Source organism: Sorex araneus, chromosome 10 (assembly GCF_027595985.1).
Source record: "Sorex araneus isolate mSorAra2 chromosome 10, mSorAra2.pri, whole genome shotgun sequence".
In the NCBI taxonomy this organism is placed as follows: domain Eukaryota; kingdom Metazoa; phylum Chordata; class Mammalia; order Eulipotyphla; family Soricidae; genus Sorex; species Sorex araneus.
The window spans coordinates 14,595,240-14,612,420 of record NC_073311.1 but is presented as its reverse complement, the minus strand read 5'-3'; the positions used below and the strand labels follow the sequence as shown (position 1 = coordinate 14,612,420).

Genomic DNA, 17,181 nt, shown 5'->3' with positions numbered 1-17,181 from the left:
TTTCATAAAAGCGTCTCAATCGTGTGATGTCGCTATGTGGTGATGCTCAGGCCACTGTACTGCACAGGAAATGTGAGGCTTTGATTTAACGACATAAAGATAAGGCTCAAATACTAACCATAGAATCTTACTCTCTTAGAAAGAAAGGAAGATAAGTATCTATTTATAAGTAATCCTTTGATAATATTGATGCTTACTAGTCTTTCTCTCTCTCCCCATTACTGGATCAAAGTCAATAATTTGAAATTCACAGATCAATTAGATATACTTACTGTTCAAACTTTAGTAGGTAGTAAAGTCCACCATATCACAAGAAATAAAACCCCCCTCCTTAAAGTGGAACTCTTGACCAAATGTACTTATTTGGTTACAAAGCTAGAAAACCCAAATGGAAGCCTCTTGGCTGGGAATTGGCAGAGCACATGACTTGCATGTGCAAAGTCCCAAGTTTGATCCCTGAAATTACAAGGCTCCTGAGTACCATCTGTTATACCTGATGATCCCTGAGCACCACCAAGGTGATCCTAGGAGTCTTCAGCACTGCTGGCCCATGCAGTACCACTGATCCAAGCAACAGTGCACAGACAGGCACTAACCGCATTGTCACGTATGTGCAATTAGGGTCGGGTGAGAAAGAAATTAGCAGGTCCAATTCTTAGGAGTATTTTAATCATCACAGCTAATGCAGAACTTTAACTCTCCCAAGTAAAATAAGACAAAGAAAAATTAAACAAGATATTAGAATCCTTGAGTCAGCTCAGTGCTAGTGTTGCATGTAGCCGATCCAGGTTCAATCTCCAGAACCTCATATGATCTTCTGAACTCTTCGGCAGTGATCCCTAAGCAGAGTCCAGAGTAAGCTATGAGCACTACCAGGTGTGGCCCAAAAAAACAAACCAAAAGAGGTAAATATACATCCATATTAATAACAGCATTTCTCAATGGCCAAAAAGTTGGCAGCAGCTCAAGTTCATTGATTAATTCATGAATAAATACAGTAGGACACAATCTTTAAATGGAGTATTATTCAGTCATTAAAAGGAAAGCAATCCTGACACATGAACTTGTAACATGAACTTGAAGAAAGTTTTGCTAATGAAATAGCCACCAAAATGTAAATGAAGTATAATTCCACTTACACATGCTATCTAGTCAAATTCATAAGAACAGAAAGTGGAATGGTAGCTGAAAGGGACCCACAGGGTTCTTTGGATACAGAACATAAATCTTACAAAAATGAAACAGTTCTGGAGATAGGACTCTAGTGGCAGAGCTCGCTTAGCCTGTTCAAGTCCTGACTTTGATCCTCAGCATTACACAGCCCTAAAGCACCGAGGGCAGAACTCTGTCAGGTGTGGCCCCTATTTTTCAAAGGAATCTAGAGGTTTCTTACACAACAATGTGAACATACTTAACACTACTGAACCATCAAAACAGTGAGGCATGACCACTGCTGGTACCACAAAAATAAAATTTGGTTGATGATAAAGGTTATGCTGTACTTCCTATGTTTTATACCACAACTGAAATAATAATTTGCAAGTAACCGAGAGTCCTGGAACTAAACCATAGATGATTTTCTCAATTAGGGATCGAGTAAGAAAAAGAAATCATCAGCTAACAAGATCAGTGAGTTGAAATGGATCCTCCAAAGATGTTGGAATTTTAAGGAGAGAAAATTTATAGTCAATGATTAAAATAATACAGGAGGACCCACCCTCGGCGCCATCTTCATGCCACAATCCACAGAGAAGCGGCAGGCATTCTGGTGAGCAACGCGGCCCGGACAATGCTCCGGACCCAAATCGGGGCCAGCAACACCGGGGGGCCGGAAGGAGGAGGTGCCGCCACCACACCTTCTCCAGATGGAACCCTGGCGACACTGAGCAGCAACTAACACGGCTCCAGGATTCGGGACTGGGACAGATCCGCGTTAGCGGCCGCGCGACCTTTTCTAACACCTGAAAACATACAATCTTTGAATGGAAAACTAATTATCAAATGCCTCCTTATTAGGGTTATCTTGTTTGGGGATATAACTTCCACAACAATAGTGAGTTTTGTGTTGAAATATGGAACGTAATCAAGGTGAAGAGAAAATAAAGTGAGGTTCATCAGTTATACAGTTGGGGTGGAGGGCGGGGGGGTATACCGGGGATTTTGGTGGTGGAATATGGGCACTGGTGAAGGGATGGTGTTTGAATACTGTATAAATGAGACATAAACCTGAGAACTCTGTAACTTTCCACATGGTGATAAAATTTAAAAAAAAAATAAAATAAAAGGCATTGCAAAAAAAATAAAATAAAATAATACAGGAAAATAGAAGAGAATGAGAACTAAAGGAAGGATATCAGATCTGGCTATGAAACTAATTACCAACAGTAAATGGTGACATTTTTACTAACTCTTAAGCTTAGTAAACCTTGCAGTTGGTTACTGGAAAGAAGAGGGGTGTTAAAGAGGATTGGGGAGAAGAGAGGTGTGAAAGAGGATTGGGGAGAGAAGTCTTGTCAGCAGTGGGATGGTGTTGGAACTTTGACAGAACTGTAAATGTGTATAGAGGTGTTACCTCTAAATTCTACAGTTGTGTAAACTATCACTGTATCACCGTCATCCTGTTGTTCATGGATTTGCTTGAGCGGATGCCAGTAACGTCTCCATTCGTCCCTGTCACATGCTAGTGTAGCCAGATTGGCATATTGGGGGCTCTTTCAGGATCAGGGGAATGAGGACTGTCGTTGTTAACTGTTTTTGGCATATCGAGTACACCACAGGTAGCTTGCTAGGCTCTCCGAGAGGGACGGAAGCTTTGAGGGCAGCATATATATTATGTACTATATATATACAAAATATATGTAACATATATGTGTAACGGGCTGGAGCGATAGCACAGTGGGTAGGGCGTTTACCTTACACACGGCCGACCCGGGTTCGGTTCCTCCGCTCCTCTCAGAGAGCCCAGCAAGCTACCGAGAGTTATCTCACCCCACGGCAAAGCCTGGCAAGCTACCTGTGGTGTATTCGATATACCAAACACGGTAACAAGAAGTCTCACAATGGAAATGTTACTGATGCCTGCTCGAGCAAATCGATGAGCAACAGGAAGACAGTGATACAGTGATATGTGTAACATATATATAACATATATATGTATATATACATATGTTAAATATTATAAACATTGTAGCACAGTCCTGGCTGTAAAAAATACGCGCGCAGAAGGGTGATGTGTGTTCGTGGGCTTCGGGCGGCTCTCTCTCTCATCACTCAAGTTCGGTGCTCTGGAGCCTCTGTGTATGGACCAGATCAGGATGGCTGTTGGTGATGGGCAGGCGAAGGAAGAATGAGGAACAAGCTGGTTGCTGATTAGTTGTCATTTATTCAATCTCTCGTCTCTCCCATCTCCCACACTCTTCCTTCCTAGCCCCTCATTCCTCGATCCCAGATCCTCGGATTCTCATTCTCTCTCTGACTCTCTGGATTCTGACTCTTTCTTCCGTTCTCTGCTTCTTCTTCCCTGGATCCTGACTCTGACCCCCTGGATCCTGACTCTGACTGCTTCTTGCTCTGACAACTCCCTGACTCTCTTTTTCTGCTTCCTCTGGCTGGTTCTCCTTATCTCCCTATCTCCTCCTTTGTGCTCTGCTTCTGTGTATGCTGCTGTGCTCTCTTCTGTCTCTCTATCTCTGACTCTGTGTAAACTAATGATAAACTAATAAACAAGTGGGAAAAAATTCTCGATTATTTTAATGTGCAGATTTTTTTTTTCTTTCTTGGGTCACACCCAGCGATGCACAGAGGTTATTCGTGGCTCATGCACTCAGGAATCACTCCTGGCGGTGGTCAGGGGACCATATGGGATGCTGGGAATCGAACCCGGGTCAGCTGCATGCAAAGCAAGCGCCCTATCCACTGTACTATTGCTCCAGCCCCTTAATGTGCAGTTTTAACAGGAGAGGATATAAACCCAAATCAGAGGAATTAAAGAGAGTGTGGGTATAGAAATTGTTGGCAACAGATGTAGACATACTAGGTATAAAAGAATGTTTCTCGTTAAGTGTGTCCATTTGACAACCTTGATCCCTCCAGAAAGTTTACATATAGTGAAAAAAGAGCTCCTTTCATTTTTAATGCACGTAAGAATCATACAAAAACAACAGAACCAAAAAAATTATGGTTTTGAAAGGAGATGAAAGAGGAAAAAAAGACAGTCGCGGGAAAGTTAATTTTAAAAAAACAAAGAACAATGATCTAGAGACTCAGAAATAAAGCTCATGGGAGAGTAACATGGAAGGAGACACCAAAGAGAAGCCTCCAGACCCCACGCCAGGCTGTCTTAACCAGGGCAACTCGAAGGGGGGCAGGTGAGTTTCCCTCCCTAACACAACAGAGCCCCAGCAGCCAAAAACCTCCAAACCCAATCGCTGCCATGCTTACAATCGCTCTCCACATGCTCAGACGAGCCTCACCCACGAGGGCATTTGCTGTATAATCATATTCTAAATTTTGGAATTCCTGGAGTGCACAGTTTAGAATGCTCTCATACTCTACGTTACTGATGTACCAAGAGTAGCACACATTTGATGGGGTTTAACAAATATGCTAGTAATCTCTTGAACAAGGGCTTACTGAAGCTCCAGGGAGAAATACAACCTTCACACACTTTCCTCTAAGAAATTTTATTGGACTATTTTTAGCAGATTATTTGTAACAAGCAATACAAAATTGTTTCAGTTCTGCTTGAGGAGCACAGTTTGGGATTTGGGGTGGAAACATTCGAAATATGGTGTGGGAAGGTGCAATGGTGGTGGGATTGGTGTTTGAATATTAAATGTAATAAATTATTGTGAGCAACTTTATAAAAATAAAATTTTTAAAAAAGACCAAAGAAATATTTCAAGGACTAAGTCTGAAGAGGAACTCAGTTTACATTATAGAATCCCCTATAGGTACATTCTCTCTTTCTCTCTCTCTCTCTCTCTCTCTCTCTCTCTCTCTCTCTCTCTCTCTCTCTCTCTCTCTCTCTCTCTCTCTCTCTCTCTCTCCAGGGGAAGGAAAATGGAGAATAAAACTGGCTCATTATCTACTTAGGAAGCAGTAAGAGAATTTCAAAACAACAAAAGAAACTTAAACCTATGAACAACTGCTTTTAACTAAAATTGCAAATAATTAAATGGGGAATCATCTTTCAAGCAAGTTAGACAACTTTAAATAGCCACATGAAAATCAGTGAAGTTGTACTCCTATCTTACATCATAATAAATAATTCAAGATGCATCATGAACCTAAAAGAACTCAAATGGTGCAACTCTTAAAATACAGGAGCAGAGAGCTGCTGAGCGCGAAATGGACCCTCTGCTCCTAAAGACTTTGATTCCAGAGACCTTCTAACCCATTCTGGCATCCAGAGCAGCTTCTTCCAGCAATGCACTGGGACTGTGAACTGGGCTACAACTCTGCGCTGCCCGAGGATGGATCTTTCCTCTCCACCCTGTTTTCTGCATGGAAAATGGCAGTGGCAGCAATATCCACGTGGCGAGAACCACCTTCTAAGACTCCTAACCCAGAGGTATACGGATTTTACAGTTTGGGGCTCATAGGCAATCATGGGAAGTGGGTGTTACCGACACGCCCTCGGCCCAGATAAATCCAGAGCTGCTGAGTGTGAAACGGACCCTCTGCTCCTAAAGACTTTGATTCCAGAGGGCTTCTAACCCATTCTGGCATCCAGAGCAGCTTCTTACAGCAATGCACTGGGACTGTAAGCTGGGCTATGTAATTTCTGGCAGAATTTTCCCTGGACTTTATACAGAAATCCAAAACCGCGTGGCCATGGACTTAACATCTCTCAATTGTCAGCAATGTGAAACAGTTCCTTTTTAGCAGGTCTGACTTTGGGGGGAAACTCCAAACAATAACAGTGAGTTTTTTGTTGAAATATTGAAGGTAATCAAAGTAGCAGCCATTTCTCTAGACTGTGAACTAAGCAATAGGCCCACGTCGGCTGAGAAGAGGAAATATCCCTCTTTCCCGGTTGTTTCCCATTTTCAGGTAGAAATGCGGCGTAGCGTCCACCATACTATGAGGCGCAGGAAGGGGGATGAGAAAAAAAAAAAGAGGAAAAGAAAAAAGAAAAAAAAAGTTATGTACTTGGAGCAGTGGGGCTACATATCTCCTCATTCTAAGCAATGGAAAACTAATTATCAAATGCTTCCTTGGTAGTGGGGCTGTCTTTCTTGGGGGGGAACTCCAACAACAATAGTGAGTTTTGTGCTGAAATATGGAATTCAGTCAAGGTAAAGAGAAAATGAAGTGAAATTCATCAGTTATGCAGTTGGGGGTGGGGGGCGGGGGCGGAAGGTATACTGGGGTTTTTGGTGGTGGAATATGGGCACTGGTGAAAGGACGGGTGTTTGAATATTGTATAACTGAGACATAAGCCTGAGAACTTTGTAACTTTCCAGGGGTACTGGAGGGACCGGGTGCCAGAAATGACACGGGGTTAGCCTCACACAAGGTGGGTGCTTTAATCCCCTGGACAGATTAATAGAACTCCCTTTTATGAAACTGTAAAGTCAGTGCCTGGCTTGTTCTGTATGTATCCAGTACATACATGTTCAAGTTGCCACTGTTTTTTCAACTTTTTGTTTGGGGGCCACATTCAGCAATGCCGAGTCGGTTTTTCTTTTTGTTTTGTTTTTGTTTTTTGTTTTTTCACATACCCAGTTTGAATAAACCAAAACACAAAGAGGATAGTGATTTATTTGGGGTAAATTTACTTTGCAGTCACTCAAATGAAACCAGAATATGCAATTCAAATCATTTATATTTTTTAATTCAAGAACATGTCAATGTGAGGGTTCACAAGAAAAACAAGGGAAATTCAAAAAACGAGTAAAGAGAGACACACCCAGCCACCCCCAGATTCTTCACACTGTCAAACTATCAAATTCAATCCTTAGTTGAGACCTCAGAGGATAAACACACTCTTCAATCCCACTGAAGGGCACTGAAAAATCAAAATTGATTGACCAAATGAAACAGAAGTGTTGTGGTAAAGAATCTTCTATGAGCGGTTTTCATCTTTTGTTTCCTCCAGGGGCTACAGTGCTGGGGGTGAAACCTGCACACTAGTATGCAATGCTGCATGAGCCCCGGCCCTTGGAGCCAAGTCCTGGGTGGCTATAATGAAAGGGAGAAACATTGATCCTCAGAGAACAATTAGGGAAAAAGGATTTACCGAGTGAGAATTCAAACACAGAAACAGCCCACTGACTGAGCTGCTGCACATTATTCCTTAAATTTCTTCCCCAAAAGAAGTTACAGTGAGGCCAGAGAGATAAGCACAAGAGTTACGGCACTCACGGGTGACAGTCCTGACCCAGCTTTCAAAGCACCACCCAGAGTGACACCTAGGCAGAGCCAGGAATAAGCCATGAATATAGGCAAACGTGGCCTTACTATGTCCCCCATAATTTTTTTTTAAAAACAAAGAGAAGTAAAAACTCTCTGCCAAGATTCACTGTCACTGTCATCCCATTGCTCATCGATTTGCTCGAGCAGGCACCAGTAACATCTCTCAACGTGAGACTTATAGTTACTGTTTTTGGCATATCCAATAGGCACGGGTAGCTTGCCAGGCTCCACCGCTCGGGCTCAGTACTCTCGTTAGCTTGCCGGGCTCTCCGAGAGGCGGAGGAATCGAACTCGGGTCGGCCGCGTGAAAGGCGAACGCCCAACCATTGTGCTATGGCTCCAGCCCCCTCTGCCAACATTAACTCACCCAATTTGAAGCTTTTGTAGTGCTTCATTTGCCATCCTTCCTAAGTATGGAATGTTAACTAAAGGGATTATTTCTCCCTCAGTCTAGTTAAACATGAGCAGGTCATGTTAAAAAGAAAGTTTAAAAACTAGTTTTGGAAACAGATAATTAATGAAATGTTCAGATCTAGTGAGGCTTGTTTTTACTTCCTTAAGAATCCCATTATCCTTTATGTAGAATCCTTAAAAGCTCTGTAAACTAAGAAAATAAGCATCTGTCCCCAAAAGTTGAATTTAAATTGAGAAATTCAGCAGAATTTAATCTGAGATCCAGCTTCTTTACATTTGGTAAGTGAAAAAGAATACAGCTTGAGTTTCGCCCTTTGTGGAGAGAAATGAGCATTTTGGAGCAGCAGTGAGGCCCCTGACCTTAGTCCAGATTGATTCTGTTACGCTGAATGCTTGTGAGTCTCTCAGAAGATTCTTTCACAGAGCTTTAACACATAAAATAATGAGAATGTGTGTGTATATATATATATATGTATATATATAAATTATATATTCACACTAACTTATAGCAAGTTTCAAATAAGAGAAAATTAGAATAGCTTTTAAGATATTCCATGACCTCTTCCCACAAATATGCACATATGTACTCCAGACATCAAATACACTAAGAGGTTCATAAATCTCCCGAAAACTCCATTAAGAAATCTAAGAAATCTTGATCCCAGGCACCATTTAAAAAAAGAAAAATTAAGACAAGATATACATACCTTTAAGGAAAAAAAAAAAACACTTGAGGGCTGGAGAGACAGCACAGCAGGTAGGGTATTTGCCTTGCATGCAGCTGACCTAGGATCTATTCCCAGCATCCCATACCTGAGCACCGCCAGGGGTAATTCCTGAGTGTTGAGCCAGGAGTAACCCCTGTGCATCTCGGGGTGTGACCCAAAAAGCAAAAAAATAAAAAAATTCAAACTAGTTGCTAGGGAGATGGATTAAAGGGCTTGAGCATACACTTGGCACATGAGAGTCCCAGGTTCGTGCCCCACCACATGGTCCCCCACAAAGCAATCCAGGACTGGCACAGTGCCAGAAGTAACTTAAGAACACTGCCAGGTGTGGCCCCAAAACCAACCAACAAACAAAATAACAAAATAACTAGAATGGCAATACCTTGTTATAGTTACACACAAGCAAAGTATATAGGTTCTTCAATAAATATTTAACATTACTTTATACGACCTATAATAGTAGCACTGTTGTCCCGCTGTTCATTGATTTGCTAGAGCAGGCACAAGTAACATCTCCACTGTGAGACTTGTTACTGTTTTTGGCATATTGAACATGCCACGGGTAGCCTGTAATAGTAGCACTGTCATCCCACTGTTCATTGATTTGCTGGAGCAGGCACCAGCAACATCTCCATTGTGAGTAGAAATATAAATTTCCCCTCAGAATTGGCTGGCATCGGGGCTGGAGAGATAACAGACTGGAGCACATGCTTAGCATGCAAGAGACCTGGGTTCTACTCATGGCGCCACATGGTCCTGAGTGCCACTAGGTGCAACTTCTGAGTACTGAGTTGGGAACAGCCTGAATGCTGCTGAGTTGGCCCTAAAACAAAATAATTTGGAACATAAGAGATAGCTCAGTGAGTTGTGTAGCACAGGGTTTTCATGTCGGAGGCCCAGACTTGTATCCTAGCATCACATATCTCAAACACCAGAAGGAGTGATCCTTGAGTACCTCTGGATATGACCCAAAATTTAAAATCAAAAAATAAAAACAACAACAACAAAAAACCCATAAAAATGTAGTTAGGAGCATTAAAGCCCTTAGAAACACCAAATACAGCAAGAATCACTGTCTATCCCTAAAGGCTAGCTGTCTTACTCAAAAAAACCTTTAGTCGTCTGTAGGATAACATGGAGTTTGTCCTTTTAGCCTTGCCTTAGGGAACATAGTTTACCTTAAAGCAATGTCCTTTCTGTATGGATACAGGAAGACAATATTGTGCTTGTAACTTGGGAGTTGATTGACTGCAATAATATTTACTCCTGAGCATCTGCTTTCTCAACTCAGTTGCCCTTAGTTCCTAGCACCCTAAGAGCAGGGTCCCGACAAGGGACGGAATAGACCCAGGGCAAGCTGTGAGCTACCCTGGCATCGAAATGGGCTAGGCCAAAGTGCCACAATACTCAACTATAAGTTGAGGACATGATCATAAGCAATGCTGTCATGATCCAAAGGTAACGATGAGACTAGGACCCTGCTGGGGTTAGGAAGATTAACCTGGCCTGAGGACTGTGGTCTGGAATGTATTGTGAGATGTTCTCAGGAAGAACCAAACTTTATATCTCTTACTGTGCTCATACAGAATGACATTGCTAGAAATATTAGAAAGTAGATTTACTATAACTATTTAAGCAGATTACTAGCTCACACCCAGACACACCCTTGTTTGGAATCACACCCTTGAACAGATCTCCTTAGATGAGATTTCCTTAGATAAGATTTTGTTAATCTCCTCAAGAAATGGTCTTACCCTTCTTCATTGATTTGTTGATGTTAAACCCACCTTTGTGCTACTGTCCTATGTAATTTGCTATATAAACTGAGACTGTGGGGCAGAGAAGAAGACAGAAGAACACAGGGGAGAGAGAAGAAGGAGATAGAAGAAGTTCCAGAGAGATCCAGAACCGGGAAAGAAGCAGAGAGAGAGAACGAAATAAACTGATCGAGCAACCAGTTTGGCCTTCTTCCTTCTGTCGCCTGCCCTTGACCAACAGCCACACACAGCGGTTCCAGAGCACTGAACTCGGGCTGTGAGACAGAGCTGCCCGGAGAGCCCTGCCCTCGACTTTAGTGCTTTAGTTCTTTATAGTCGTCAACAAAACTAAAGTTTCTAACAAAGATGAATTCTAGACGCATGAAAATATCAAAGTAGGGATGCTCATAAATGCAATTTTATATCAGAACTGAAAACACTTACAGTTAAATCATTTCAACTCAGTTAAGTGTCATATAATATAGAATAGAATATTTGTACAAGTTAGCAGCATGTGGCTAGAGCAGCTTATAAAATCTAAGTCTTATAAAATCCAAGACTAGTAAACCAGTGGTAAATAAAAAATTATTAAAGTAAAATTTACCTGAACTCAATAGCTCAATAAAGTAATCTCAACAGCTCATGTTGCTAAACTAGATTTACTGGAATCTGATTAAGAATCTAGCACTGCATTATCACTTTCACATAAAAGGAAAATGTACTAGAGGGCTAGGGACATAGCTCACCTATAGAGCATTTACTCTACCTGTATGAGGATCTAGGTTCAAGCCCACATGTGCTCTAGATAGATATTTCAGGGGTCAGGGGGAGTTTGAGAGTTAACATTTGACAAAATGTACTCTAAAGTTATCAAATACTTTAAACTTAATGAATGTACTAAGATTTTTTAAAACTTTGCAGTAAATATTACATTATGTATAGGAAAATAACTCCCCAAATGCCACAGTCCTGAAGAACAAGGACATCAAGATGTTCTAAGCAATTTCCTGAACAGCAGGAAATGAAAGGCTGGAGATGCTGAGTTTTTGATCATTTCACTTTTTTTTCCTGAATAGGCTGACTCATTATTAACTGATGAAAGATAACACCCAATATTAAAAGCTAAAATCTAATGGTTCTACTGGCATGATTGTCAGTTAAGAAAAAAGTTCATTTGGTTCCCTGGTTTACAGAGAAAAATCCACTTCAGACCTACGTAACTTATTTTACTTTATTACCACTAGTTGCAGGAAGCTGCTTTACTGAGTCAAATAACTATATTCTCTAAAGGCAGCACTGTTCCCAATTTCATACTGGTAAAAATGTTTTCAGTTACAAGGGGGACATATTTCTTTTTTATTTCAACAGCGCATTCAAATGACTGAATCATATAAAAATATGAGATGTTCTTAGGTCCATCATGGATATTTTAACTGAAAACACTAATTTGACTTCAAATTTATTTTAATGATATGTACAGGAGTTAACAAATTACAATTAAAACGGAATCAGTTATGTTAGTTCTACATAACTTAAAATCATGCAACACTGCATGGTAAAAACAACAGTTTTGTTCATATACAAAAAGATATCATTTAAGACTCATGACAGTTATCTTGATATTTCTGACATAAGCTTTTTGTAAAGAGTAATTTTTTAATGTAAAGACCTGATTAATCAGTTAATGCAGTATTAGGAAAGATAATAAACATTATTAGTAAAGTGAGGTTACAAGCAATTAATTTTAAAATTACACCAGGTACAGGGTTGAATGTAGTCTCATGAAATAAACACTTCATTAAGAAAATAGTTCTGAAAAAGATCTCCTGTTGAAGCTATGTATTAATTTCATCAAATCAGATTATATAAATCAATACTCAAGTTTATTCAGTTAAAGAAAATATGCCTATCCTTTCTTACTCATAAATAAGCACTTAGTCTTTATATACAATTGAAAAGTTCAAGGTAAAAAATATACTGCCAATCCACTTACTATGGTTGAAAGAGGTCTTTATCTACACATTAAATTGCATTGATGTAAAATGTCCAATTTAAATCACATTCAACCAGCATAAATATTTAAGCTAAGTATTGTAAACAGCAGAGAAAAACATATTTTTTAAAATCATCACTGGGTAACAATCTAGTTCTCAGTTTAGACTGCTATATAGAAAGATTCAATATTTAATTTAACCAAATCCAAACCCCACTAAACTAATAGTAAACAAAGTGAATGTTTTTCAAAGTGCGTAATTTCCAACTCATCCACTTGTAGTATTTTTTTATCCAATTCCAGTTCATTAGCAAGAAAATAAAATGTACTTGGCTATAAAAATACTAAGGAATGTTATTGAAAAGGAAAGGCTATTTGGTAGAAGTAACTACAAAAATAATTAGTTTAAATCTTTGTAAAGCTTTAATGCAAGAATATCAGTACACTTTCTTTCCACAAACTTTAAAGCATAATCAATACCAAGATTTTAAATTTCCACCTTTCAAAATTTTGAAAGAGTTGCAACAAAATGTCTCTTAAAAAATTAAGCAAGAATGATCATGCAGGTGTTAATCTGCTGACACTTGGGGACACTGGTGACTGTGTTGGGTTGTCATCCCTGACTCCACTGGCTGCATGTACAGGCAATGAGTTACTCTGAAATGCAGACGTAGGACAACTGGTCATGCCAACATTCTCATCTTCACCAGTGTCTGAATCTGGTGTTGTAACTTCACTGTCCTGAAGTCCAAGGATCTCACAAACTGCTTGTGGCAATTCCTAAACAAGAAAAACCAAACACAAAAACAATGCTGACTACGAAAAAAATAGGACTAAATCAAACCAAAATTGCTTCTTAGGAACGAAAATATCATTAAGACAGAAAGATATACTATTAAGTGGAAGAAAACATTTGCACACCACAGATCTGACAAAGAGTTAAGCTATAAAAAGAATTTACACAATACAATTAACTCTTAATAAAAGTCAGAAACAGAAAAGCAATAACCCCGTTCAAAAAATGAGGAGAATTCTAACAGACTCCTCCCCCAAAGAGGATATACAAATGGCAAACAGGCACATAATGAAGTACATATTATCATTTATTACCAGGTAAAAGCAAATCAAAATGCTGATGAGGTATCACCTTACACTACTGAAAGTTGCCTATATAAAAAGGACCAGAATCAGTACATTATGATGAGGGTGTGGGAAAAAGAACCCTTTACTTGCAATTGGTGGAAATGTAAAGTAATTCAATTTCAATGGAAAATAATACCTACATTTCTCAAATAATTAAAAGGAAACTACCCAATGATTCCACAATTCTACTCCGAGGCATAGATCCATAAAATCAAAAACACGAGTTCAAAATTATATAGGCAGTGCAATATGTAATGACCAAGATTTGCAAACACCAAGGTGACAGATGAATGAAAATGCGCGCGCGCGCGCACACACACACACACACACACACACACACAATGGAATTTATTACTCAACTTTAAGAAAGATCACAGCTTTCCTTTTGCTACAACCTAGACAAAACTGGAAAACACCATGCCAAGTGAAATAAATCAGTTGAAAAAAATACTGTATGATCTCGGGCTGGAGTGATAGCACAGTGGTAGGGCGTTTGCCTTTCACACGGCTGACCTGTGTTGGATTCCTCCGCCCATCTCGGAGAGCCCGGCAAGCTACCGAGAGTATCGTGCCCACACGGCAGAGCTTCGCAAGCTACCCGTGCCTACTGGATATGCCAAAAACAGTAACAATAATAAATCTCACAATGAGAGACATTACTGGGGCCCCCTCGAACAAATTGATGAGCAACGGGATGACAGTGACAGTATGATCTCACTCATATTTGGTACATGAAGATTTTATAAGACAGTGTCAATGAAACAAATCCTTGAGACTCTGACCACAGAACTGAGGTTACCAAGGGCAGGGAAAAGGTGCTGGGGTTGGGGAATGCACTAGAATGGTCCACTTGATGGTGGTGGAAGGATAGGGACATGTTGGTGTCAGGTACATTGTGATAGGTAACAATATATCACTAAAATATCAACCTCTACACTCTAATAGCCAATGTCACCTAAATAAGAAATATATTTAAAATGAGTTATGTCATTAACATTTTGAACTAGAAGATCCAACAGTCTGCAGAAATAAACAAAAATATTTGAAATGATGAGCAAATGATACAACCCAGTAAGAATGCTCATAAAGTGTATATGCCAAGGGCTGGAGAGTCTAGTGGGTAAGGTTGCTTGCTTTCCATACAGCTAACCGAAGTTCAATCCACATCACCAACTACAGTCCCTGAGCAATACCACGAATAAGTCCTGAGGACCAGCAGGTGTGGCCCAAAAAAACAAGAACCAAAGGCTGGAGAGATACTAAGTATATGGGGAAGGGTGTTTGCCTTGCATGCAGTCAATCTATATTAGTCTCCAGCACCCTATACTCTGACCCCACCAGATGATCCGAGAGCAGAACCAGAACAAGCCCCAAGCACCACTGGGAGTGACCTTAAACAAAAATAAATAGTGTATGTCAAAATACATCAAAAATATAATGGTCTGATATAAATTCAGGTGATAATATTAAACTTGCCTTGTTCTCAAGAAATAAAACTTGACTTACTGAATATAAAAACAGGTTAAAAATATTTAATTATTCCTGATCTTTCTTTATCTGAGCATCTTTCTTTATCTGAGAATAGCACTTTCTATTTTCAGGTTCTAATCTGGACGCATTAAACCAATTGGGTAATTAATAAATTTCTACAGATACTCAGGTTGTCGCAGAAATACTACTTTTGTCATTTGCCTTATTTTTTTATCTTCCATAATTAATCACTGGTTTTCAATTAAATGCTATAAATCAAATGTTAGCCAAAGATTTGTGTCAGTCTTATTCTCAATAAAGCTGCCATTTTATTTTAATACCCCAAAGAAAAATTCTTAACTTCAGCAAACCTAAACTATGCAAAAAACATTTCAATTATTTAAAAGACCATCTACCTTGCATTTTACCATCTGTAGAGAAATTGCCTCAGCTTTGCACAGCACATCTTCCACATCAATTTTCATGGACAATTCATTGATATGCTAAAATGAATAAAATAAAATGATAACCAAAATAGAAAGCTCTACTAAATCCTACTAAACAATTTATTACCAATTATGTTTCACTGCAGATAAAGATCCTTTAAAAAATATCTGCATACTACAAATAAAAGGAAATTCAAAGTTTTAAAACTAGCAAATAGCTCATAAGCTTATGGAACATTAAATTCAGCAGCTGTTTAAGAACATGAGGACTGATATTCAGTAGGAAACATGTCATTTGAGAGGGCTGGGAATAGAACAGGGAGGGGGCAACATCTATGGCGGAGTGAAGCATTGGACCTGGAGAAGGAGGTGGTGCCAAAAGGCGGTCAAGTGTTATGTATGAAACCCCATCAGCAGCAGTACTATAAACCACAGTGCAATAAACATGTGTGTGTGTGTGTATATATATACATACATACATATATATGTATATATACACATACATATATGCATATATATGTATATGTATATATATAAAATATGTATGTGTGTATGTATATATATATATACGTATATATATATATATAGTGCCTCCCATAGAAGCCAACTGGTGTGGGGAGGCAAAGGGTATGTTGGGGAGGGGAGGGGGATGGCCCTGGTGAAGGAAGAGGACACTGGTGCAGGCAGCAGTGCTGAAACACTGTATGCCTGAAACCCAACTATGATTAACCTTGTAATTTCAGTGACTAAATTTAAAAAAAAAATAAAAAGCAGCATCTGTTTAAAAAGTATAAGCAAAAGAAAGTTATTTTCTTAAATTAAAAATTCCATCTGCTGAGTTTCCTTTTCTTATTAAGTAGTCAGGTAAAAATAACTGGCCAATATATATTCGTTGAACTGTCATACTTTGTTACTCATACTTTGTTACTGATATCACTCAAAGGATTCAATAAAGTGCCAAGGAAATGTTTCAGCAAACAAACAAACTGAGCAAAACAGTCAAAATTATTTTTGAAATCTAAATTCAGTAAATTACCTTAAGTATTTCGTTAAAGCCATAATGCTTTTCCATTATTTGCTGCTTTTCTGATTCCAGAATAGCACAACAAATAAGAAGATGAAAGTTTTTACATGGCAGTTCAGTCCACATTACCTATCAAAAGAAAAGAACAACCAATTTAGCAAACTTACATTGTACTAAACTACTTTCCTCAGATACACGCTGAACTTTGAATGACTGATGCTCTCCAGAGGAGATGCTGCCTGGATGGCGCAGTCTCTACTGTTTTCCTACTTGGGAAATGAGGCAGTGTGGAGAGAAATCCGACCTTAATCTACAAAGTAACTAACATGCACTAAATGAGAGCCTGATGTAATTTCAGTACCACTCTTTAGGTAACCACGGTAAGCAAATCACTGCACCTAACAAATATGATAATGGCATTGATCTGCCATAGCAATGAGCTTTAAGGTTGATGGGTTAGAGGTCTTTTCCATCTGCTCCTGAACTTTCAGTTCTTCACTTTTAAATCATCTACAATCTTTGGGGGAAAAAATGTTAAGTCCCAGAAACGTAAAGAGATGCAGTTATATAGATGCTATATGCATAAAATAGCATGCATCCTAAACATCATGTTACATATGTTGTTACCTCATATAATTATTTGTATGTCCCTAAATTGTGCCAAAAACTAAATCAATTATCCAAATGTTATGTCTCAACTTACAAAATGTTTGAGCAATATCTTCGTTTCTTTGTAAATCTAGGTACTACCATCGAAGTTAAGGCCTTAATATACCCCTGGTTAATG

General features: G+C 39.2%; 1 protein-coding gene across 1 annotated transcript in view; it reads right to left on the bottom strand.

Annotated features, from left to right (window-relative positions):
* Positions 1-6,747: 6,747 nt before the first annotated feature.
* The window catches only part of TBC1D15 (TBC1 domain family member 15), a 79,928-nt gene continuing 69,494 nt past the window's right edge, over positions 6,748-17,181 (bottom strand). Inside the window, exons 15-17 of the mRNA XM_004602677.2 lie at positions 16,407-16,523; positions 15,341-15,427; positions 6,748-13,091 (exon numbers count right to left, since the gene is read on the bottom strand). Coding sequence (XP_004602734.1) covers positions 12,870-13,091; positions 15,341-15,427; positions 16,407-16,523 — 426 coding nt within the window. The 3' untranslated portion in view covers positions 6,748-12,869. The remainder of the gene's footprint in view (positions 13,092-15,340; positions 15,428-16,406; positions 16,524-17,181) is intronic.